Source organism: Scomber japonicus, chromosome 7 (assembly GCF_027409825.1).
Source record: "Scomber japonicus isolate fScoJap1 chromosome 7, fScoJap1.pri, whole genome shotgun sequence".
Classification (NCBI taxonomy): domain Eukaryota; kingdom Metazoa; phylum Chordata; class Actinopteri; order Scombriformes; family Scombridae; genus Scomber; species Scomber japonicus.
This window is the reverse complement of record NC_070584.1, coordinates 16,902,485-16,929,159: the sequence shown is the minus strand read 5'-3', so window position 1 is coordinate 16,929,159 and position 26,675 is coordinate 16,902,485. Positions and strand designations below refer to the sequence as shown.

The window sequence follows — 26,675 nt, the reverse complement described above, 5'->3', positions numbered from 1 at the left end:
GGCTTAAAGTATTAGTTTCTTTATCTGAAGGGCTCCAACGCCGAGACATTAACGACGAACATGTGAGTTTGACCTGGGCGATGAGGTGCTGTTTGAACACACTTTGACTCCGTTACGCAGTTGCGCACAGCATCACCACAGAGAGTTTTTGTTGAGACGTCTCCAAGGGTCTGTAATGTGAGTTTCTCGCAGAAAAAAATGCTTTTATCCTCCCAAGTAGAGCAAAGAGCTGCACTCACGCTCTCTTGTCACAATTTAACCATTTCACCACCACCAATGGGATGGACTTCACACCAAACCGACTGACTAGAATGACATCCTCCAAGTGAGCAATAGCGGCCTATTCATCGCCATGATAAGTTTTCAAATGTTGCTTCATGTAACTCAGTGCGTCAAGCTTATAGTTTATTTAATTTAACAATCATATGGATCATATCACATGATTGCTTAAATGCATTATGATTACACTTGACTACAGGCTTTTTCTACAATCGTAACAGTAAAGTGCACTTCAGTGTGGACACTTTAATATAAGCTGAAAATGCAAAGACATCAGGCATCGTTAATATCTTGGCACATAGGCATACAGATAGGTGGTGACGGTAACACACAGTCGGTTTATAGTATGGGTCCGTCCTGGCCTGCATTCATCCAGCTTCATCAACACTGAAGTAGGGTCGTCCTCCTCACCACATGATGGCAGTGATCGCTCACAGAAAGTCACTTATTTTTTACAAAAGGCTCGTGACTTTTGCAGGTGTCCTCACTGCAGCTCTGAACATGAATGGAGATAAGACAAAGATGACTACAAAGTTCTGCTGTAGAGTCAGAGAACTGATGAACCTGTTTTTTGTCATATCTCACAGGTGCTTTATTCTAGCATTCCAATTTTTTTTATAACTTTGTTAATCAATCTGTTCTTAAAGACTGAATAATTCTGTGTTTTAATTGTCTTATCCACTTTTCCTGGGGACCCCAGTCGAAAAAACCCAATTCTGCCTATTCAGTGTTGATAGATGAAACTATTTACTGGGTCCTTATTTAAAGTATCACACACTATCAGGGGGGTTTGGAGGGGGGTTTAAATTGTTTTACACAATATACAAATTAACTGTAACTTTCCTAATAAGATCATATTCGGTTTTGTTTTCAGATGACATTAATAACATAACTAATGTTAAATGTTTTGAGAAGAAATAAGTTATTTGCTGTAATGGTAGTTTCTTACAGTAGTTTATTCTTGGGATATCCAGGGACCCCAATCAGTAGTCCTTGTATGTTAAATGTGTGTTCAATATGTTGGTAGGATGAGAGTTTTGTATTCATGATTGTCTGGAGGATAAAACTAGTAATTAAGAGACACAACACCAGTCTTATCTCCCCCAAAAGATGTCTGCACTTTATGTCTCAACTTGGGCTGTGTGACACACTTCAAAGTCAGGCCAAGTCTATATTTATATCCCTTTATCACTGCAGCATGTTTAAAGGCCTTCACACCCCTCATAGCTTAGAGGCAACCCTGTCTCCCAGAAATGACATGGGCATTTCTCAATGAGTATGACATCAGTCTGGTTTGGGATATTTAAATTGTATTAATCATATGTTTTGTTTATACAGTTGGACTGTATGAGCATGTAATCTAAAGGGACCCACTTTTGGTTAATAATAACATTGTTATTGATATAAAGTAGAAGATAATTCATGGATATAATGTCATTGTTGGTTGATGTTTTCCCAAAGACTTTTCAAGGTCTTGATTGTTGAAATGTGATGTCTTGGTTGTTTTGTGTGGTGAGACATGGTGATTGTTTATTTATTACTCATAATCTATCTAGGTGGCAGGTCAATACACCATTGGTGGCACGTCAATACACCATTGCTGACATTACAGCTGCTGTTGAATGTGGATGTCAAGTGTTGATCTTGTAGGACAGAATGGCTCTCAGAGGACAGAGACATGTTGTTATCAAAATCAAATACTTCCACTAAAGGCTATTCATTTTCCCAAACCTATTTTATTTTGATCAAATCTGCAAACTTTTTTGCAGTTCTCACACAACGACATTCAGACTTTTGTGGCGGATTTCCATTAAGTTGTCTCCACCTTCATATTCACTGTTACACACACACACATAATGAGGAGGTTTCAGCTTGTCTTGCATTCAGTTAGAAGAATCACTGTTGTCCTCTTTTGCCTCACTCATCCTCTATCGCAGCATTTGCGTCTGTAGGGACGTGCAGACAGAGTGGTATACAAAAGCATGGTGCCAGTCCCGAGGGCATGGTGACAAACACAACCAGCACAATGAGGATTAGAGGAGGTCAGAGTCTATAAAACAACACCACCAGAACCCCTCGCTAAATATACCCACAAACCCTGGCAGGCACTCAGAGCCTTTCAGCAATCTGTGGGAGTATAAATCCATGAGTGACTGTGAGAAACAAGAGTAGGGAAATGTGTGTGTGTGTGTGTGTTTGTGTGTGTGAGAGAGAGAGAGAGAGAGAGGGAGAGAGAGAGAAAGAGAGAGAGAGAGACAGAGAGAGAGAGAGAGAGAGAGAGAGAGATCATGGGGCCCAGGCTGGCCAGGTCTAGTTGGTTCAGGCAGGCTACAACGGGATGAGTGTCATTCCTCCAGTATGTCCACTGATCTCACACTGTGTGAAACCTTAAGATCTCTCAGTCGGTGCCACACCTCCGTCTCCTAACTTGTCGACACACATAATTTAATCTGCCACCTCCTCTGGCACTGACATTCCATGTGTGGGACTTGATACCATGAATGAACACCGGCTTTAGTTTCCATCAAAATTGCTTTAGATGTTAACGAGGCAGTGGGATTTTACCAGAGGTCTGTTTATGAAAAATTCTCAGTAAGCTAATAACTATCTTAGTTATTGGTTAGCAGGTTAGCTACAGGTTAGCTTGAGGAAGGCACTCAACACTGATCAATAAAACCTGGCAGAGGTTCAGTTTAAATGTGCACACATATTCTGACTACTATGAAACTTGAGCCAATGATGCACCTGAAAATATGGCACAAAATTATCCGAATCTGGATGAAGTGTTTACATGCCACAGTATACTGGCTTCAAAGTAATCCAGCTAACTATCCAGGTTCCTCATAATCACAATTGAATGTGCATGAAAACGCATTGACTCATGTACTCTACTTTAAGAACAGGTTGAAGGTGAAGTCTGTCTTACAACAACAGTCAGGTGCCCAAATAAGCACTAAACGATATTTTCCTCACCGTAATAATTCCTCCTCTTCATACTGGCTATTTAAAGATGCCCTTCAGATGCACTTTCAATGAAGAAATGCATTCCCAGAACCTTAAATATCAGTCCTGCCAGCTGCTCCCTACCAGATCATCAATGCTGTTTTATTGTATATTTGTCTCCCAGCCACGTGTAATAGTTATCCTGTCTCTTATGACCTGCTTGTTTTGCCTCCTGGACTTGTTGGGACTGTCTTTTCATTGCCAACCTGTAAACCAGTTTTTTCAACTTTCTTTTAATGAAACCCTTCTCATTTAACCTGTCCTGTACTGGTTTCTGCATTTGGATCCTCCTCTTGTATGTCCTGTTATCCTTGTACCAACATCTGTGACAATATTTCACAAATGTGTCATAAATTTGGTATGTAAACTCTTAATCCCCAGCGGTGACATTCCATCTCTGGGTCTGAATGTGAACATGTTGATAATAAACTCAGTTTAGATGTGATAACAGCGAGTGACAATTTTTCCATGTAGGTAATAAACCTCAATGTCCCATTACGCACATTTAGGAGACCCTTGTGAATTCAAAACAAATGTCAGACTTAATAATTAATCCAAAACACAAAACATTTAACACTTAACACTGTAAGATTGATGGTTCATTTCTGAACTTGTAAACAGCTTGACAAAGATCCTCCACCATGTCTCCATCTGCTGAGGAAGGATGTGGTTGAAAGTAAGCTGTACATTTTGCTGACTTTTCTGTCTTTTTTTTGTCATCCAAGTCATTATGTCATGCTTCAGAGCAACACTGATTGACCTGATTCACCTGTTGACTTTATTGTAACCATGTGAAGACTGCAGCCATCCATCACAGTGTCCTATTGCAAAGAGGCATTGAAGAGATCAAATTAAGAATGGTTTCACTTCCGAGACACAGACACAAACTAACACAGCAATTACATAACAATGGAAACATACTGAGTGTACCCTTGATGGCTCATCTGACCGTGACGTGCATTTAGTCACAACATGCTGCTGTTACGTTCTGTTCTTGGCCAGAATCATGTGGGTCTGACTTAAGGCATTTTCATGGACACAAACCAGACATAAGACCAGTTGATTGAGGACATCTTGAGCAATTGGGAACAAAAGCTGTGCCCATAGTTGGTAAAATACAGATTTTTTCTGTCAGGTGGTCGAGTGGTTAGAGTGCATGCCATATACACAGCCAACACGTCCTTTGCTGCATGTCATACCCCCCTCTCTCTCCCATGTTTCCTGTCGGTCTACTGATAAATAAAGGCGTCTATGCCAACAAAATCTACCAGATATATAACTAACTTAAGAGGGCCCACACTGTTGATAGATGTTTGTTTCAGTCACATGGTTCACCTGGACTGTAAAGTAATGAGGTCAGGTTTGTCCAGATCTGACTGGAATTGTTTTCACTGTAAACCAGCTCGGGATCATGTGGCCACAGTTTTTGTCTAAACGTGCATTAGTCGACATGCATCTGTTGTTGTAAACTTTTTGAGTATAATGTTTGGAGTAAATGACTTGGAAAATATCATTTTTTGTGTCATGTTTTCTCTTGTTCATGTTTGTCGTCGGTGAACAGATCCACCTGAGTACATGCCTCCACAGCCGCCCGTCACACACACTGCTGTCATTTTTAGCACAAGGAGTCCAGACCAGTGTGGTTTCATCCACATCCACCTGTTACAGCGTCACAACAATCACCTTGTCACTCCACTTCAACAAGACACACACATGATAGATTACTCACACATACAGCTGATGTCATCAGGGGCTAAAAGAACCGGTTGTTACTGTAATAGGTGTTGATGAAATGTGGGTTTAATTAGATTTACCAGAAACATTTTTGAGTGTGAGGCTGACGAACTGTGAGGATTAGCTGCCCACATACAGGAAAATACTCCTACTACTAATAGTTTATGACAGTGGTTCTCATGGTGGGGTTCAGGGACCCCCAGGTATCCTTAAGGGGGTTCTGGGAGTCCGCAGCAAAAAGGGGAATCATTTATTTTAACTCTAGTAACACAATGTGTGATTGACAAAGTGATTGAGTAATTAGACTATCTTTGCTCCTCCTCAAACTGTGTGGTAATTGACCCTTCTGAGGTACAGTCTATCTTTGGGAATGTGTGCAACATGAAATCTATGGGTCCTGATGGTCTGCCCGCCATACTGTTGAAACATTGTTCTTCTGAATAAACAGATGCTTGGTGCCCTATCTTTCAGTTGTCCTTAAATTGTCACACTGTCCCTGCACTCTGGAAGAAGTCCACAATTATTCCAGTGCCGAAAATATCTTGTCCCTTAGAAAACAAGGATTATCGTCCAATAACACTAACATGTGCTGTCATAAAAGGCCTTGAAAAAGTTATTGTTCACTTGATTAAACCTGGGTTATCCCCATCCCTTGATCCTCTCCAGTACGCTTACAGAAAGGGGCGCAGTACTGAAGATGCTATTGTTAGTGTGTCTCATTTAGTCAGTAAGCACCTTGAAGACCCCAAGGCTTACACACACATTTTATTTGTTGATTTTAGTTCTACCTTTGATACTGTTTGCCCCTATCTGTTTATCCAGAAACTGATCAACCTGCATGTTAACCCCATGATTATTAAATGGTTTTATTCTCTTTTAATAAACAGATCACTGCAAGTAAATGTCAACGGCACACTCTCGGAGGCTAAACGCTACAGTACAGGTATCCTTCAAGGAGCTGTTAGTTCTCCTCTAGAAGCAGCCAGCATCAAATTCTCTGATGACACTATCATTATCAAGTCTCTTGAGTGCTGGTGAGTGCTCCTCTGTTTATTCTAATAAAATTGCTTCCTTTAAGGACTGGTGTTAGAAGCACCATCTAATTTTAAACATGAACACAGTTGATCGGGAAAAAAGGGTTAGGGTTCATCTCTTCAGACTGTTTTTGAGAGAGTCGCTATAAAAACAGTTGCACAAAAAATTGTTAATGACTCGTCTCACATCCTTCAATCTGAATGTGAGTTATTACCTTCGGGGAGACGTTACAGAGCACACAAGCATAAAACGAATTGCTATAAGCTCTCCTTCCTCCCTACGTACATCTCTCTTCTTAACTAATCAGTCACTTAATTTTAAACTGGTCTTAATATGATCCCAGCCTTCACTCTTTGGTTTTTATCTGGATAGTATTCATTATTTTTATCTAGATTTTATTACTTTTAACTCTGTTTCTGCTTTTATTGTAGAAGTATCCTACTATCATGATTTCATTTATTTAATTTTGTTCTGATTTTATTACTTATTGTTCATTTATATGCGCTGTTTTTATTATTTATTTGCTCGACATATATATTTTTCTTACGCACCTTTCTGTTGAACTCTCCTTCTTGGTGAAAATGATGATAAACTGCCCTTCAGCTGAGTCGAGTGCAATGCTGTGTAGATAAGGAGTGACTGAGTACACTTTCCTTTGTTGTTGTATTTTCTGTTCACGTTCTTCTGTTGGTGTTTTATGTGTCTGTGTTTGCAGCCCCTGTGAATGACCCAAATATCTTCTGCCTGCTTACTGAATTGCCACATACCAGAAAGGAAAGCCCACAAGTGAAAGAACTGTTGGGTTTTCAATCCACTTTGGAAATGAGGATCCCCAAAATACATGCACCTACCTGACCTTGGTCTGTATTTAGCAGTGGTATAATAAGCTGAAGTTCACGCTGACTACTCTGCAGCAGGATACAGCATTCCCTCGAGGGGAAAGGAGAAATTATTGTGGCCTATTTCTACACATGGAAACATAGGTGACATCAACACGTGCCTTGGGCCCTCGTGCCGTAAATCCAGCGCTAATGGCCTAAATCTTGTGGTTAGTCTGTGACCTACTCAGGCATCTACTTGAGGCAAGACAGGTCAGTTATTTCAGCGATAATGTTGACACCCCAGCAACACATATAGATATTCGACATAGTCTTTCCTGCTCTGAAAATATTTGGATGTACTTCATGTGGATTGTTTGATATCCTGTGTTGTGGTGGAAGAAGTACCCCGATCCTTTACTTAAGTAAATTTACCAATATAGCAATGTAAAAATGCTATCATATTATGCAGTAAAATACATTAGTGTCAGCAGTAAGAGTAGTGGTTTTGTCCCTTTGGCTGATATATTATATGACTTAATTGAATTATTAATACTGAAGCATCAGTGCGTAAGCAGCATGTTACTCTCTGCTGGAGGTGGACACCATGTGGAAAACTCACTATTTGGTGCAGCTGACAAATGAAATGTAACCATGACTACACACTCCTTTTGTAAGACATAAAAAGTCAAAAAAGTTGGAAACCACATCATCTTTAACAATGTGTTGTATTTCAAAAGCTTGTTATATTATCCTTTGTCCATTTTCATCTGAAAAGTAACTAAAGCTGTCAAATAAATGTAGTGGAGTATAAAGTACAATATTTCCCTCTGAAATGTAGTTGAGTGGAAGTATAAAGTAGCATCAAATGGAAAGTCAAGTAAAGTACCTCAAAAATTGTACTTCTTTGTAGTGTTTGAGTGAATGTACTTTGTTACTTTACATCACAGATCATGTGCCTAGAAACGTACAGAAAAAAGTAACACCAGTAATTTAACATGTCCAGTTGAAACTGAGCTATCTGAAATCCAGTTGAAGCTATAGTCCTAAAACAGCTCTGGTCTCCCTCTATATACTGTAATTGGTTATCCATTTTTTGGTTTATGCCACTTTAGGCCAAGAAATGTCAATTCATGACCCCACCTCAAAGATAACATACAGTAACCAAAGAGTGATGTTACCCTCTCATATTGTATTATTAAGGTTTATGAGGCCAGAGGAGTAAAAACTAAGATAAAAATCTGGTTTCTTTCCTTTTTCCATCTTGCAAAATACAAATAGAGCAAATCCTGTTGCCACAAGTGAGAGAATTAAGATCCTATATATAAGTTCTAATTAGCAGATAAGCACATTATAGTATTAACATACTATAATGATTTAAAATGTCCCAAAGCTAATGATGTTTGGATAGATAAATATTTTGTCTGCAGTGAGTTCAAACTATGGTGGTTTATATTGGTTCACGCCACCACACATAGCAAGTCATAGTTATCAGTATTAAAGATTATAAAACAAATATGTTTAGTATCTTAGTTCAGGCACAGGTGTAATGTAACTAAGTATAACAAAGATCAAAAAATCCAACATTCATATTATGTAAAAATCACAAAGAAACGTGATGTTCTGTATCTCAAACAGCAACTAATGCATTTATTTGCAGAAAACAATTGGCAGACAAAAGTCATTGGTTTAATGTAACATTAACACAGTAATAATCAATTCTACAATCACTTTAAGGCCAAAACAAAATATTGATCATCTGAAAATGATAAAAAAAAAAGACAATTATAATTTAAAGTTGCTTTGTTCTATTTACAAAAAAGGAGAATAAAATTACAAAAACTTCATAAAAAAAGAATCCTTGGGATTATTTACAACTATTTACAGGGATGAGAGGAGTCTTCCAGCTGCAAAAAACAAAACAGAAAAATGTATTGTTAGACAGTGTTGTGAACTTAAACATGATTTTACCTTTGTACCGAACAGACTCAGAAACCCCAAAATGGGTTTTATTTCTTTCTCACCTATAAACGATTAAGCAGGTTGTTTTGAATGTCCTCATACACCTTGTTGTAGATCTCCTCTTTGGATTTCAAACCATCCAGGTACTCTGCAACACACAAAAAGCTGATGAGTTCATCAGATGTATAAAAACAAACAAATAAACAAACCACTAAAATAATGGTCAGAAATTCCACAGAACAGATTACACAGTATTTCTTTAAGAAAATACGAGCAAATATGAACGTGGACCCTGATCTGACAAATATGCACCTTCATGAAACAAATAGAAAAAGCATCTCAGCATTAACATACCGATATGCAAGCCATTGGTCTCCATCTCTCTCCTGTGCTTAAGGTACATCGGCCAAACATGGCCATCGAACAGGCCAGGAGGGTCGGGGACAGTGTACTGTCTCGTACTGAAAATGATACAAAACAGGTTAAGAGTTTGCACCTGCCATGACAAAAACTATGACAACAAAGGTGAGTCTGAGGATGTATACGTGAAAACAAGACAAACCAATGACTGCCCTGTTTGTATCCACTCACCTTCTCCTTCTCTTGCACTCCTCGTAGGGTATTGAGATGTAATAGGACTTGTCAAACACATCCAGGAGGTCCCTACAGGGGGAAATGCAAAATGTGATGAACAAAGTGTGTTGTGAACAACAATACTTAGTCTTCAACCCAACCAAAAGTACAGGAGTGCAGTTATGCAAGCCCTCTTATCTACATCTTGAGCACACAAAGTACCCATCAGACAGCTGTGAGGACAACTAAGAGAGCCTCTTTCTGGTGAAAGCCTTATCTCTAACTGCAGGACCTCTCCAATGTGTCTGCAGTAGTCCAATGAATATGGACCAATGGTAAACTTGATAAATGGTCATGTGACACTTCAATAGGACCACCCATCCAATTTTTGTTTTCATGAATTTCTAAGAAACAAAATGGCCTGTTCCCATTCACGTGCTGATGGGAGGTCCTATGGTTATAAGGGGGTTACTGTACTCTTTCTGGAGCCATTTTGAAAAGGGCAAAGTAAACTTCCACATAATAAATAACTGTCCACAGTACAAATAAACTAGGAAGCAAACCTATAAGAGCAGTTTCTTCAGATTGGCACCCTATAAATAAAGTCAGCTTACGAGTAGTTGTAGAGGAGGAAGCCCTCTACGATCAGAATGTGGATCTGCTCGTCATGGTCGGCCACATCAGGGGCAGAAGACAGAGTGATGCCGTGTGAACGGGCAAATTTCACTGGGTTTTCCATCCAGCCTTTTATCGTGTTGGTCATGGCCTCCATATCCATAGCTGTGATCACTGCAGAGCAAGATTGATAGAAAGGAAGATGATGGAAATAGAGGATTAGAGTGACACAAACCAATGTAAAAAAAAAATATGTAAAAACTTGTTTTTTATGGATTTTCCAGATTACTGGAAGTTATTATCCATTTAATGTTGATAAAACTGTGTGCACATGGAAACCTATACGTAATCTTGATGTGGTGTATTTTAGATTGAAAAGTCAGATATGTATATCAAGTATACAATGAGTCAATCTGGCAGTCTCAAGTGAAGTCTTACCATCCCATTGTCTAAAGCCGTCCTTCCCGACTTCTATCTGATCAGGTTTCTGAAATAACAGTCACCAATAAAACATTGCTGCAACCGTACAGCAATCTGATCACTTGTAGATCCCTCTCACATGCCAGAGTGAAACACACACACACAAGCACCACGAAGGAAAAGCACAAAATAATGCAAGCAAAGTAATTACAAAGTAAAGTGCTAATTAAATGTTAAATGGATAATGAAATGTTCCAGTGGAGAAAAAGGAGCAAACTGATGTATCTGGCCATATTAGAAAACTTGACTGTTTTAGGAATTTCAGTTAATCATAGTACACTAAATAGGTATAGCAGGAATCTGAACAAAAGGACAATTACTAGAGGCATTGGAGGGAAATGCAGAGATGGAAGAGTTAAGCACATAAAGAAACTGCACTGCATGGACAAAGGCAATTTCCATGTCTATAGTGGAGAACAAAGTGAGGGGGTGGGAAGTTACTAGTGGCAGCACCCACAACTATGCTGACATGCAATGCTCATGCAGTGTTCATGTGAGGAAAAAGGAGGGAAAACAACAATAACAAATAAAACGGATTCACTTTTTAACTTGCTAAAACTCACCTTGAAAAAGTCATCTTGGTGCACAACACAGCAGTTGGGCAACGTCTTGATCAACTTATTAGTCAGGGTGGTTTTCCCACCATTAGTTACTCTGTAAACAGAAAGGATTAAAGTCACACAACGCACATCATTCATGTGTTTTCCAGCTAAGAACATAGTTTCAAACTAAGTTATTTTGATTTTAAATACAGCAGATGTAAAAAATTATCCGCCAGAAGTTGTGTGGCGCCCTTTGTTTACCTTCAATATGAAGTAAGTTTATTTTATATATGTGACAAAAGACAACCAAATGTGGCTAAAACTCTTAAAAAAAAAAAAAAGTAATAAAATATGGTGTCATTAAAAGCTGGCCCGTTTTAGTAAACAAATGGCGCCAGGTATAACACTTTGTGTGTGTATGTTTATGTTCATAAATCAGCTGAAAATAAAGTGTAATAATTGCATCGCCTCATTTTACACAGTAATACACAAGTGGTTTAATAAGTCTAAACTGTTTCTGGTTTGGGTCAATCCTGATACTGAACTCTCCCTCCACTTTTGGACCGTGTCAGTCAGTCTGGCGGTGAATTTTCAAATGTCCCGCCACACCGGACATGGCTTTAAACCGGTTTAACAGCCCGGTCATAACATTACTAACGTAACTGGCGGGTTGCTGATAAAGCACGCGGTCAGAAAGATGCTAAGTAACAACCATTAACAAACCTTACACAAAATGTAACAACTTTATCTCAACACTTGTTTGAGTGAAGATACATTCACAAACAACAACATAAACAAGAGACAGCGTGGGTCTTATACCAACAATGTGACTCAACTTTCTGTTGATTTCACGCATTAAACGCTACGTGATTTTAGATATATAGAGGTTTTGACATATGTATGAAAAGCTAGCAAAGAACAAGCGGTTTAAATAGGCTAAATAAAACACTTACCCGCCAATTCCTATAATGTATTTCATCTTTTCTTCTGTTGTCGGCAGTTCCGCTTAACGTCGCCTGAAGAAATACTCAAAGAGCACTTTTTGCCAAAGGCGAGGTTAAAAATCCAACAAATAAAACCCTTCAAAAAGTTGTAAATGTAGAGATGTGCTCGGTAATGTTTCTTTCTACTTCTCCATTGAATGAGAGGTTGAGGCGCCTCAGTTTATATACAACGGCCGTTGTGTGGCGTCACTACGTACGCACGGAATGTTACGGGCGCGTGCTGTATATCCATGTCCTGCTCGGTACGTGCCTACTCACAGCAGCCAATCAGCTCCCGCAGAGCTCCGCCGTCAGCCACCTCTGATCATTTGCAGCGCAGATAACTACCATTGATAGAATCTCCGATACAGTAAAATAACAGCTGCATCTTGTCACGAGGCGGTGTTTACCTGTAAACTGAGTCTTTGACCGTAGCATCGCTTGTAACCACTCCTGTAGAGGAAGACCAGAGACTGTTTTAGATGAACAATCTGGATCATTCTGGATTTCAGGTTGCTCAGTTTCAATTGAACATGCTAAACTTTTTCTTGTCTTTTCTGGACATTGGGTCAGTGGTTGAAAGTGACTAAATACATAGGTACTTAAATTCAAAATGTCCCTCTAAACTTCACACATGGTTTAATTTCAATAAAATATTCAAATGATCCACTATAATCTACTATGATCCACTAAACATTTTACAACCCCTCAGATTTAACTTGTGATCTTTTTGGAGGAGCCTGACCCTTGAATTGGGAGCCGTTGGACTAAACTAGCTAAATGTATATAAAGTAGTTGAAAACTAGCTCAATCTCCAGCTGCTACCAGAGTAACAGGTGCTTCAGTATTATAATCAATTATAATCGCCTAATCAAATGATGTCATATATGATAATATCAGATGGAAGAAACAAGTACTTTTACTTTCATTACATTTTGCTGTTAATTCTTATGCACTTTTACATACATGGGATTTTTCATGCAGGTGTTTTTTTATTTATAATGGACCAATACATTGCTATATTGGTACTTTTACTGAAGTAAAGGGTCCAAGTACTTCTTCCACCACTACACAGGATATCAAACAATCCCATATGAACTATACATCCACATATTTTTGGAGCAGGAGAGACTCTGTTGAACATCTGTATCTGTCCCTGGGGTTTTTCAACATTAGCTCTGAAATAACTGACCTGTCTTGCCTTAAGTAGATACTTGAGTAGGTCATAGACTTAACACAAGAATTAGGCCAGGCTTGGTGAAAAGAAAAGGTATACATGCCACAGGTATTAGGTTGTAGAAGAATGTAAAATTAAGGTTTATATGTGTGTATATACACACTACTTGTTGTAAATGTATTATATTTCGCTATGATATGCAGTAGTAGAGTAAAGAGGCAGAAGATGGAAAGGCTCAAATTAATTCAGTCATTTACACATGAGCTTTTCTTATTTACAGTAAGGTGTTTGTAATCACAGATTTCTCTGACTTTTGACACATTCTTACAATTAGACATATTTATTTTCATAAATCACTCTAATATACACATACTGTATATGATCATTTTCAAGACTTTGACACCCATCACACATTAAACTATGATACTTGAACAGTGGGCTAAATGAAACTGATCACTTTCACATTGTTTGAGTTTTAGTGGCTTCATTACAATGACAGCAATGTTGACTTTAACAAGTTTACATTAAAGTCATCCTTACACAACAGTCAGGATTCCTTCATACATTCATGTTCATAAGCATATGATTTACAAGTGTATACTTACATCCTGCTGTAAATTGGCTTTCATGTGTTTGGCCTGTCAGGCGTGTGACAGCACTGTGACATCGCTTTAATTGGGATGTCATATCAGATGTCATATGTCATATCATGTCACGTGGGAGTCAGAGCGATGCCTCGTGTTTTATTATTTTCCAAAAATGTTACATTTGAGGTAATATCCATGATTGAGGTTAGGGTTGAAGTGAACAATATATACATTTTGCTTTATATTTTATGTGCAAGTCACTTTTCTCAGACTCTCTTTCCCTGACTGTGTGTGTGACGAACATGTTTCTATTTTTGTGACTGTGTGCAAGGTGAATCCTGTCACAGCTGTCGGGGGTCAGGAGTCAGCAGTCAGGGTCTCTCTTTCAGTATGGGAGAAGGGTGTGAAGGGTGACTCGTGACGATCTTATGTCACAGGACTGCCTTCATCCAAGAAAAGACTGACACATTTCTTGGTAGCCTTATCCATGCTCTGTGACGTTTAGAGCCAAAGGTGTCACCAAGTTCAGGCATGTGGTGATGTAAGGTGTCTTTTGGGATATCTTCAATCACTTGTAACTTCACGGATAAAATAAAGTAGAATTATCACCTTTCTAACAATGTCAGCAAATACTGAAAATGAATAAGCTTAGTTTTTACACACAAAATACACATTACCTTTAGTGTTTTAATCATATTTTCAATTTGACTGACATGTTTGCTTGAAGAGCAGCATCTTCCTTGTCAAAAGTCTTTGTACCTTGTATTTGACTTGTTTTGGCGTCTGAATATTTTCTTGATAGCTTTGTGAAGATCAAAGTACTTGTTTCTTTATGTTGTTCCAAAATGAAGCAAAACACACACACACACACACACAGTTATTGTGGGCACTCTGGCTGAGAGTCTAAAGGCACTTGCACTCCTGCGCAGCCAATTAATTCTGACTAAGTGCTTTACCCACGCTTAATTTCTGTAGGAGCAACAGGCACACACACACATGCACTCTCTCTCTCTCTCTCTCTCACACACACACACACACACACACACACACACACACAATCTTCATCACATGCTTAAATGTAAATTTTAGATACTGAAAAAAACTGAAAATACTGGTCAACAAAGGTTAACAGGCATAACAAATCTGTGACAGTATTGTGTGCCCCTCAGATTTAAAATAATCACAACACAGGCTGGCCGAGGCTCACAGCTACAACATTTTAGTGATGTTAGTTTCAATGATACATAGATTTGATGGTTTTTCTGTTGCATCTGCCCCACAAGATTCATGTCTTTTTCTTTCTGTGCATCATAATAATAATAATAATAATAACTGTATTTATACAGCACTTTAGCACTTTATAACCATACACTGTATAAAATGACAGTAGCCACTGTGACTCAGGTTTTGAAGCCTAGAGTTTACATTTTGACCGTCATCACCTGCGATTTTTGGAGCCATAACAGATGAGAAGTGACCATATTTGGACGAGAGAGTGGAGCTGACCCTGACTTTAGCTGCTAGCTGAACAGTCCATTTACAGTCTATGTTTAACTCTGACAATGCTAATGCTCATTTTCTCTAGTGAGATAGAGGCTTAAATCCATTAAAACAATGGTTAATTTTCATGAACTGAAAATACACTAAAGTTGTAAATCTGAGGTTACACCATGTACACATTACCTAACCAGTAGCTGTAGCAAATAGCTTACTTTGGCTGTGGTAGCCATTTACCATTATCATTTTACCATCCTCTAAAGCATACCCTGCTTTATTGTCCAACTTAAATTACTCTAAGTGGGACCATAATTAACAAAATGAGCATCATGTTGTGTTGAAGAAGACTCGAAACTAGCTATTGAGACCATAAACTCATTAGGAAACAGTTTTACTGAGTATTACTGAGATAATAAATCAAGTGAGAAGTACAAGTTTTCTCATAGACATCCATACAATTACACTTCTCTCAGGAGCCAGTGGATTTGCCTCCTGCTGGCCATTAAAAAGAATGCAGGTTTAAGGCACTTTTGTATTGGATTCACTTTTCAAAACTATGCTTAAAACACACAGTTCCAAAGTACTTCACATACAAGATAAAAATCTGCACATACAAATACAAAGCCCTAGTTTTGAAGTTGCTTTTCTTCACTTTACCCATGTTGTGTGGCCACCATCACAAGAAATAAGCACATGACCAAGATAATCACAAATAAAGGGGAACAGAGTGTAATTATAAAAAGGATAACAGTTTACACACACACACACACAAACACACACACACAGAGAGAGAGAGAACACTATTTAAGAAGTAGCACTGCAAATCTCCAAATCATACCCCATCTCCACCTGTAAAGAGTGGCTGCAGAGCACTGAGAGGGACCGTTTACACCACATTCAGGTGCTGAGAAAAGGTGTGCCACATTTGTTTTCTGCAAATCATTGTCTAAAAAAGCCCTCACCCACCACATTCAGGCCCATTCATCACTAAGGCTTTACCAAAGGTCAAGTTCTTCCATGTCAAACTCTGTATCTCAAGGCTTGAAATAACTGTGAATACAGGACTCATGGAAACCACAAACACAACAGATTTTTGGGAGGAACAATTTATTCAAGTCATATTTACAAAGCAGACACAATCATGGCAATCTAAAGACACCAGAAGAATGAATAATAGATCATGTTTCCCATCATAATCTGAGCAAACATTTTACAGCAGACAAATGGTAAGCCGATGCTTTGTGATAATATATTGTGCTTTTACAGTCCAAATGAAAGTCTTCATTTTGGAAAGGTCACATCAGCAATTAGTCTGCAGAACCTACATTATGTGCCCCAATAAGTAAGAATTGAATGACTATGCTTCACATTCCTTCACCTTGCCTGGATTTCTTTTAATCATTTGGTTCAAAAAGAGGCACTCGATACAGCCAACAAACCTCAAACAGCATGACAAACTGCGGTTACTAAGCTGGGACTTTTTCCATCAAGCTTGATAAATATTTGATGGGACCGCTCAGGTTTGGTTTATTGGTGTGAAAATAGCCTAACAGGACTTAAAAGAATTGAAAAGTTGAAACTTTCCTTAGACATTCCTGCACTATAAAGGCAAAAGAGAAAAACAGAATTGCAATGGCACTTTAGAAATTTCATGAGTCTTATTTTCTGCAACAAAGAAGCATGTTCATGCCCTACTGTCATACACACAACTGACTCAACAACAACACAAAAATACACTTTAGGAGGAGCCTAAAATGTGTCTTAAACATAAATCAATCACATTCTATGCTGAGACCATTCAAACCAAATGCAATAGTGCAAAACAATACCAACAGAATACAGGCAATACAATTATGCAGTTCTTTACAAAAATAAAAATTCTTACTCCTTTGCACATCAGCTACCATACGTCGAGTGACTATTATACAAAAGGAAGACATGAGAGAAAACCTGATCCATAATGCATCAAGATGTTTACGAAAAGTTTAACTTCAGTTAAATATGAAAGTGTCCAAACTGTTCATCAGAAACAGACAGACAGGAAAGTAAGAGGATGTCACAAATTTAAACTACTGTAAGCTAATTTGACTTATGACTAATCTGAAATAAGTTCTGTCTCTCCTCCTAGAAACTTACTCAATATTATCATGCTTTCATGTTCCCATATGAAAAATATCTATAAGAATAATAGAAATTGGCAAATTCAAACCTTAAAATGCAAATATATAAATAATATTTGTGTATTTTGTCTTGATCATGGCCACTTTGATACAGATTTCACACGTTTTAAATGTTTTAGAGTTAGAACAATATTTGTATGCCTTACAGTATGTGGTATGCACAATATATACTCTGAAGATTATGTACTAAATGTAAAGCATATTAGTTTAGTATTGAATGAAATCTGTACGTGTCCATAACCATGTCACACAAAATAGACAAGTATTATCTGCATCCAAATTTACAAACATTTTACATATGATTCTTATAGATTTCCTCATTTGGGGTTTTTTCAGGCCACAAAATGCAAATAGTGATCATGTTCCTGCATTTTACACACAAGAAGACCGAGGCACATCATAACACAAGTTAAGGTACAGATGGGGGGCACAGAGTAAACAGTCAAATGATCCCTAAGTCACTGAATGTTAGTACATTTGGACATTTTCAAAAGTCAGTACAGCAAAAGAGAGAGCTTGAAAAGGCCTTATGATACAGCAGTTATGAGGCAAAAAATTAAAAGATGAAGGCAACTGATGTGTTGGAAAACCATCGTTATTTACATCCGATACATATTATTGACCAGTTCAATGAAGGTGTTGTTACACATCTCCGGCTCTGTCAAGTCTTTAATCCTTTACCACAGAAATCAATCTTATCTTTAGGGTTGATTATTATTCTTTTCAGAAGTTCCAAAAAACAGTCTGGGTATTGGATTAACAATTTATCACCCACAGAACAGCCTGCAACTTTCAACTGAATGCAGAAACATGTTGTCTGTTTTGAATTTTTCAGTTACTTTGGTGCCACATTTTTGAACTTGATGTTCATCCATCATCCCTGTGAGCTTCATAATGATGTAACATTTCAATATGAGCCACACAACAGATTAATAAATCAACAAACTGAACAACTGTTTCTATGATTTAACAGTTCTCCCAAACTAGTAGAGCCCAACAGACATTTTCATTTTCAAGTTGCGATATAAACCCCTCTGGGGGGAAAAAGGAGAGGTGGGGTTCCCAACGAGGGGGGAATATGAGACAGAGCATTTGCCATCTTGATCAGAAATGATGGCACAAATCATCAGCAGGCAGGATGTTGATAAAACGAAGAAGCGTATGTAGACTTGTTGGACCTCTGCCTCTCAGAGGTGTAAATCAAAGGTTTCATGCTCCACATGTCACGTGCTGCATAAAAAGAAGAACATGTTTGTGGATGATGATGGTGTAACAAGAACATTTCAAAAACATCTTGTTGTTCTTCTTCAACTTAAATAATATTTTATCATATGGTGTTAGTTTGCTGTATTTTAACCCTTGTCTTTTGTAAAGAACCCCTCCTGTACAACACCTACTGTTTTAAATGAACTTAGTATTATGACCTTTATCCAAGTGGATATGTCAGACAGCCAGACAGTTACAGCCCACTACTGTATATATCTTTGAGTCAGCTGGTGTGAATAGGCTCATACTGTATGAATCTCATCCACACTTAAAGCTGGACGTGGTTGTGGCTTATTTATGGATGCTGCTTATTCTGCAGACATGCCTGATTTATAGCCTTTGTTCAGGACCACATGGGTGAAATTTACACCATCATGATACTTTATATCAGTTTTTATGGAGACATTTGAACTGTATTAAAATTGTCAGTCCTTATGTTGTGCTGCTATGAGATATAGTATGTAACCTCCTGGTGTGCAAACAAACACTTTACACACAGAAATTCCAGCAGAGATCTTAAAGCTTACAAAAACAATGAAAGTAAGGCTGAAATTTGGGCAAATGTGTGTGAAATGATGCACAAGATATTTTCATTTGATTGGAGGATGCAGGAATAACAACATGAAGTCCTGAGTTTCAGAATCATTAAGTGAAACATCACAAAGCAGCTAGAATAAGCGGATAAAAGAGATGTGTGGAACAAGATGATGACAGAACGTGAAAATGAAGGAAGTGAAGGGAAATATAGTCCCCAAAAACAGTCTTAGGGTATAACTTGAATTATAAAGGACAGAGGAGAACACTGAAAAGAAGAAAAGAAGCTCAAAAACAAGTTCATGCAACAAGAGAGCATTAGTGTTAAAAAGTCATAAAAAATATTACCAACTACAGACAGACACCCCCCCTAACAACATCACAGACAACCTGAATCTAAATGAAGTGAAAAAAAGACAGCAGCTACACTCCCTACATGCACCAACTTACACTTGCAGATCCACATCCACCCTGCCTGCCCCTCTGCCCTATGACACACACTCCATATCAACTGAGTATCAAAACAACTCCACAGGCTGTTGTGTTCATGCACATGTGACGACTCTGAAATCAAATTGCCCACTTTACAAAAGATGAACATAATCATCCAGTTATTGTAAGAAAAATTATATTTAAAACAATTATATATTCATAATTAATTTCTCAAATACATTTATACTCAACTTTCATTTTTGGTGCTGCATAGATTTTCTTATTATTATTTATTGACCAAATCTATTTCCTATACATTTGACTAAACATGACCCTGCCGGTCTTTTACTCAGCTAGAAACTGAGGCATGGTGGAACACTCTGTGTGAGCATTTCTGATTCACACAATTACTCTTTTTCCAAATGGATAAATACCTGATTACTTAAAAAATGTATATCGTGAATGTGATCTAATACAGTTAAGGACTTGTCTTGTTTTCTTGACATGTTCTAATCTTTATACTGAAATATATGAATTGCATTATGCATTATTATGTTGAAATGCAGTGTGCGGTCTAGTAGAGCCACCTTGTGCTTAATACAAGAAATACAGTGATTTGTATTACCTTCACCTGGAAAGCGCTGTCCTCATAATCCTTGATCTGCGATCATTGACTTTGGCCTGGAATGAAGCAAAAAGACGCACTGAGAACTGAAGAAAACCATGATGATGCTCCTAAAAAGGATGAATGTCAAAACTAGTCAAATGTGCAATGTGAGAATATGATTTTAAAATCCAGTGAGGACCAGTACCTCTCAGACTTTTTAACTGGTTCCTGTGACGCTGACTGCTCCTGTTCCATCCTACACACACACACACACACACACACATACACACATGGTTATTGTGTGCACTCTGGCTGAGAGTCTAAAGGCACTCTTGTGTAGCCAATTAATTAAGACTAAGTACTTTACCCAAGCTTCATTTCTGTGGGAGCAAAATGTATGTAATCAAAATCATGACAATGGATTTTACCTTTCCCTCCGTGCTTTAATCCTCTCCTCGTCAAATCTGAAAATAAGTAACACTGTTAAATCCTCACTGCACACAGTAAATACTGCCATGTCATTTTCCAGAATTAGAGTGTTAATCTTATGTTAAATGCATTAAATTTAAAGCACATTAGACTTGCTCTCGAATTGATTTATATAAGCTTGAGTAATATATAATATATACTGTAAGTAATCATTAAGAGGGAGGAAAGTTTAAGAGTCACTGTTGCCGCCCTTTTTCTCAATCTAGTGGTCAAAGATACTCACTGCACCACACACTCGGGGACATGGACGTGCTCCATGGGGACAATCTCTGCCAGTTCATCCAGGCTGTGGACGTACTGGAGCTTATTCATGAATTTCACACTGCAGAGGACAACAGGATGACAACACAGTTGCAGTTCAAAGTGATGCACCATTGATGTTACAGTTACAAAATATTCTGTTTCCATCTTGGAAAAAAAAATCAATGTTCATTATTTGATAAACATCTGCTCACTGATATTTTACTGTTTTCTTTTAAGATGTACTACATAGATTATTAGCATGAAAGGCACATAGCTCTTTGGAATTAATAAACAGCAGAACTAATTGTATCCTTAAATAGGCTATGCAACAATTTTCATTGAAAATATCGAAGGCAAAAAATGTACCTCTAAATACAGAAGTGATAAGTTATAAGCATGGTCTCGCGTTCATTTTTGAAACCATTTAAGTACTAAAATGGAATTTGAAGTCTGTGAATTAGGTTTGATTTCTCATTTTGAAACATGATTGTTCAGTTTTGTGTGAGTCTCACCTGATGAATGGCCTGGATATAGCCAGGACAGTTCGTATGAACCATGTGGGATGAGCAATGACCAGAGACTTCAAGTTCTTCCTCAATCTGCCATCACAACACAAATAAGAAGTCAAAAATTAAGTTACATGTTTTAAGATGTATGAAATACTCTACTCTTAATAATAATGTGTCTAATAAGGGTTTTCCACAAACAAGTTCAGTTATCTTGTTAAAATCCTTACATCAACTCGTTCTATGAACATGATTTTTTTATTTCAAACATTTAACTACTGGACACAAGATGTCTCCTACTTCACTGAAAAGTCCATTTGTCAGTATAGGTGTCCTGGAGATTTCAAGTTTTCACATCAAACTTGTGTAAGTTAAATACTGGACAACAACTGGCTCCAAGCTAGTTGCAATGTCACAAATGTCACTTGTAGGTACACACCTTAAACTCAGATATTTAGTTAGCACAGAGACACTTTCCATTTTCAGCAGGTGAATGTAAAAAAACAGCCTTCTAGTGTCAAACTCTACACATACATCATTCTGCACCGTAAAGCTCAAACACCCAACTGAAGTCACAAAACACAAAAAAAACATTTTTGAGCAGAGCGAGACTCAGTGTTTGACAGTTTCAAAGCTTCTGTTAAAATGGATATATAGCTGTGAATGAACACAGGATATTATGCCCTGACAGATTTTCTTGAAATAGTCTAACTGTAAATGCAACGTGTGACTCATCTTCACTTTACGGACTGACAGCAAGTGACAACTTCCTTTTCTCTCCCTTTTGGGGAGTATGAGTGTTGTCTGTATGTTGATGGAGAACAGTAGCTATAGACAACAGGGTACGCCTCGTTATATTTCAGTTTAGAAATGTTATTTTCTTATGTAACTATGAACATTTTAAAACAGTGGATATAAATCAGTGCTACCCACCTTCTGTCGATCATCTGGTAACATTTCTTGAGCCAGCTGATCCCGGGCATCTTACTCCGAGGAGTGGCCCCGTTCATGTAGATGATCAGGTAGTCTTCAGCCACGAGCATCTCAAGACTGCTCACCACATACCTGAAGGAGCGGGGAGGAGTGTTTTTTTTTTTTATTAGAGACATAGAGTAACAGAATGGTAGGAAGAAAGGTTAAAACACATAAAAGCAGTCAGCCAAAGCAGACTCACAGGAAGAGGTTTTCCATAATGTAGTGGTAATCTGGACAGCCGCTGTCAGGCAGGTAGCATGCAGAGAACACGATGATGGCATTCAGGCCTTCGCCATAATAACCTGAAGAGAGAGTTTTAGTTCTTTACACAAAGGTTTTGTAAATTTAACATTACAGCGCATTTTCAAAGTTTTCAGTGAGTTATTGATATTTATGCCCTTTTCTTTCACTGACCTCCATGTGTTATGACCCGCAGGTAGGGTCTGATGACCTGCATGTCAATACGGTGTTCCTGTTCACCAATAATCACCGTCCTCCAGAGACGTCCATTGCTGGCATTCCCATCCTCGCCCGCTTCTCCTGAACTACCACCAGGGCCTGCTTTAGCTGTGGCCACCGGTGTATCATCTGGACAGACACAGAGCTGAATTTTATACTACAGAAAGATAAATACCAATATGTGTCTCTGTGTGTGTGTGTGTGTGTGTGTGTGTGTGTGTGTTTGTGTTATTTTGAGTGAAGTTGCTTTGATTGGTTCTTCAAAAAATTTGGGTTAATTTAAGACTTAAATCATGATCATAATTGCAAAACTCATAATATCCATCCCTACCTACTTCTTCATCTGTATTATGGTCTTTAAGATTGTGATGTATGATTTTAAGGTGACATTTTTAAATAGGTTTGGATAAATAATATAATGTTCTAGATAAAATCTCTTTTAGGATTCTGATTAAGCTAAAAAGTGGCTTTAGGTAAGATGAAATTATAATGTTAATGTTGTTTAACAAGGTTCATTTTGGAGGCTGAGAGGTCAGAGTCAAGGTTAAACAGTAGACAGTCATCAGGTGGTGCATGTGCGACCCTCACCTTCCCACTCCAGTTCATTGCCATTGGTGATGAACTCCAGTGAGTCTGTCTCATCTGGTGTGTCAATGTCATCGATGTTTATGTCCAGGTCATCAGGTGTATCTAGAAAGTCATCTGACAGCAAAGACCCCTCACTATGATCAAGGGACAGGTTCATCTCCGGGGCAACCAACGTACGGCGTTTACGGCGGGCTAAAGACACACCTCCACCTCCTGCAGGTGGGCTCACGTTCAGGGAGGTGGGAGGAGCTACACCAAGACCAGGAGAGGAGAAGAAAGGTAGATCAGTAACTGAAGATAATAGCAAGGGTCAGTGACCAATCAGAGATCTTCCATTCTCCAGTGTTACTTACAGACTCTGTCATCTGTGAGACCACAGGGGGGATCCATGTCTCCGTACTCTGGTAGTGGTCTGGGAGAAAACAGACACACACATAAGCAACCAGTACAGTGCTTGTTGAGTGTAAAATGTGACATGTACAAATTCAGGATTGGCACTAAGACATGACTCAGCCTCTTAAATAAAAGCAACTTTAAGAATTTACTAATCCTGAATTTTGTCTCTTTTCCCGACCTATAAGACCAATAACATGTAAGATTGTGATTAGTGTGGTGTTCAGTGGACCAGTCGAAGAGTGGTTGTTGTCACTAATCTGGCCAAGCACTAAAAAAGAGGAGAAGTAGAGACGGTAATTAACTTCTCCCTGGGGAGTGATGAAGATTACAGGCCTGCCAGGCAGGGTGTGAGGCTAAGCTAAAAGGAAAAGGAGGAGAGATAAAGAAGAAAAGGGAAGGAATAGAGGACAGAGAATGAGAGAGAAGCGATATTGAGGCCAGTAAACCTCCACTGTGTCTCTTGATACAGATTTTCACTTTATGCTGCATGTTATTTACTGTTGACACCATGCACAGAAGGAGGAGAAGACAGGTTGAAATCCTGCACTGCATATGTTTGTGTGGTAAGCAAAACTATTCACGTTAGGTTTTTTTTGCATATCAACAACAACACCCAGTGCAACCAAGGCACTGAAAGCAAGATTGCAGAACTATGGTTAGTAAGAAAGAGCTGCAGAGGGCTGCAGCACAGTGTTGTTCAGCAGAGAGGATTTTAGCATATCTCCACATGCAGCATTCTCGGGAAAGCGAGTGTGCTTCGTTGTCCCATCTGCAGGAGGACAGTGTGTGACAGTGTGTGTTCCTCCTGAGCCAACAGCAACAACAGACTTTAGCCCAGAGAAATGGGCACTGACAAATGATCCAACACTATTCCCTGGGGACGCCTAGAGTAATTAATAGTCCAACGCCTCCATTGTCGGAAAAGAAGCCCTTTCAATAAACATGATCTCAGATTTATGTGGAAAGGGACTTCCTTTTAACAAAAGCAGAATAGTCTCCTGTCTATGGCTACGTTCTCCTTTCAGCTGCGACAGCTCAAACGTCAATATCAGGATGAACCGATGATGCTTACCTTCTGGAGGAGCTGCTTTGTCAAATGAGCTTTTTGACTTAACACACCTTTAAATTCAGTAAGCTAACTCATTCCCTGTCTTCTCAGTCGATAACAGACAGTTCAGGGCAGAGCAACTCTCAAAGGCTGCCTTAATGATGCCTTTGCTGCTGCTGGCTCTTCCTCCTTCTCTTTTTCTCTTTAACCAAAACGTGCCACCATTTTCCTGGCGATGCTGTGTTGTTGATCAGTGGCTGCTGTTGCGTCACATGACGTAGCCTGAGACCATTTACAGAGAGAGCTGCACCTGCTCCCTGGCTTCCTGCCTCCCCATCTGACAGTGGAGGGAGGAGGGAGGAGTGAGCAGGGAAGAGAAGGGGGAGGGAAGAGGAGGAGAAAGGAGTCTACACTGACCTCTGTTTTTATGTCCATCAAACTTTCACAGTATCAAAGTCCCACACTTTCTAAACCCATCACTGTCTGTCTTGTCTTTTCTTGATCTACCTCTTTGTTTCTGTTTCTTCTACTGTGGGAAGTCATTGATCAGCCAACTGATTTTAGTGCCACTTATTATGAATATGAAGCCAAAGTGTCACAGTTTCCTTAAAATCTTGAACCATTAGCTCCACTGTTGCTAAAACAGCAGAACAAACAGAACAGAAACAGAAACAAGGTAAAGGTTCATAAAGTTAAATAACCTATATAAAACAAACAAGTATCATTATTACAAAACTGCAAATGAACATAAATAGCAATGCTTGTATATAAGAGTAAAAGTAAAATTGAGAGATTCTATGACAGCTTGTTAGCTCAGGTGTCTCATATTATTAGCAAAGTATCAACCAATTGATCATATTTGATACAAAAACAACAGGACAGATGAATGGATGATTATCAGTAGAAGGCAAAAGGGTCCAACCTGGGAAAGTCGTCATCCTGCCATTCGTCTTTCACTTCCATGTTCTCCATTCGCAGAGTTGCCTCTGTTGTGCCCATCCCTCAGAAGGGAGAGCAGGGGGCCTGCAGGTGTGAAGAGAACTATTTAATCATGAGCATAGTTTACAATAACACATGAAAACTGTCAATTAAAATGAGTGTACTGTACTAGATAGTCATCTGCATGACCACACGTTTGATTGAAATGACAAAGGGAAAAGCTAGCATTGTGGAGGGGGGATTACATCTAAATAATTTCTTTATCATTACAATTTAGGGGCTGAAACCACTGTTAGTCACATGGTTTTTATCCCCCGCCCAGAGGAGCACATGTGAGAGGCATGTGACTAACTCAGACAGAGCCCATTTTCTGAGCTCAGCTCTCCTCAAAGTCAAATATTACGTACGAATCTCCTCCTGGGTGGAATTCGAGAGGCCAGAGTGGAGGACGACATGCAGACTTAATCCTCAGTCACTGTTCCCTAATCCTTTCTTCACTGATGTGACTGCTACTTTTTTATAACTCCATTCACAATGCATCTTTACGGTGCAGCTGGTGAAGCGGTAATAATTGAAAACCTTGTTTCATATCTGATAGTCTCTATTTGTGCTCAGGAGTTCCAAAATAATTCAGGAAATGATGAATACTGCACACAGTTAGCAGTGACCACAGACTGACTGCATGAACAAGGGTGGCATTAGGGTGCACTTCACTTCTCTGCATCTCT

General features: G+C 38.7%; 2 protein-coding genes across 2 annotated transcripts; both read right to left on the bottom strand.

Moving 5' to 3' along the window:
• Positions 1–8,496: 8,496 nt before the first annotated feature.
• Positions 8,497–12,161, bottom strand: mibp (muscle-specific beta 1 integrin binding protein). Its single transcript, XM_053321943.1, has 8 exons — positions 11,995–12,161; positions 11,063–11,153; positions 10,458–10,506; positions 10,019–10,193; positions 9,423–9,494; positions 9,186–9,292; positions 8,894–8,979; positions 8,497–8,776 (listed from the first exon to the last, which is right to left on the bottom strand). The coding sequence occupies exons 1-7, from the start codon at positions 12,018–12,020 to the stop codon at positions 8,894–8,896; spliced, it is 606 nt and encodes a 201-aa protein (XP_053177918.1). The 5' UTR covers positions 12,021–12,161; the 3' UTR covers positions 8,497–8,776.
• Positions 12,162–18,528: 6,367 nt separating this feature from the next.
• On the bottom strand, positions 18,529–26,007 carry atcaya (ATCAY kinesin light chain interacting caytaxin a). The gene is made up of 12 exons (XM_053322171.1): positions 25,931–26,007; positions 23,918–23,976; positions 23,565–23,813; positions 22,932–23,105; positions 22,717–22,819; positions 22,476–22,607; positions 21,549–21,635; positions 21,017–21,115; positions 20,733–20,768; positions 20,510–20,560; positions 20,323–20,378; positions 18,529–18,695 (listed from the first exon to the last, which is right to left on the bottom strand). The coding sequence occupies exons 1-11, from the start codon at positions 26,005–26,007 to the stop codon at positions 20,345–20,347; spliced, it is 1,101 nt and encodes a 366-aa protein (XP_053178146.1). The 3' UTR covers positions 18,529–18,695; positions 20,323–20,344.
• Positions 26,008–26,675: the final 668 nt, after the last annotated feature.

Coding starts and splice junctions, on each gene's coding strand:
- mibp (XM_053321943.1), bottom strand. CDS start 12,020: ATGAAATACATTATAGGAATTGGCGG. Junction 9,495..10,018: donor TTCCTCCTCTACAACTACTC/GTAAGCTGACTT, acceptor TTCCCCCTGTAG/GGACCTCCTGGATGTGTTTG. Junction 8,980..9,185: donor GACCAATGGCTTGCATATCG/GTATGTTAATGC, acceptor TGTGTGTTGCAG/AGTACCTGGATGGTTTGAAA.
- atcaya (XM_053322171.1), bottom strand. CDS start 26,007: ATGGGCACAACAGAGGCAACTCTGCGAATGGAGAACATGGAAGTGAAA. Junction 23,977..25,930: donor CAGGATGACGACTTTCCCAG/GTTGGACCCTTT, acceptor GTTTTCTCCCAG/ACCACTACCAGAGTACGGAG. Junction 20,561..20,732: donor ATTAAAGCACGGAGGGAAAG/GTAAAATCCATT, acceptor GTGTGTGTGTAG/GATGGAACAGGAGCAGTCAG.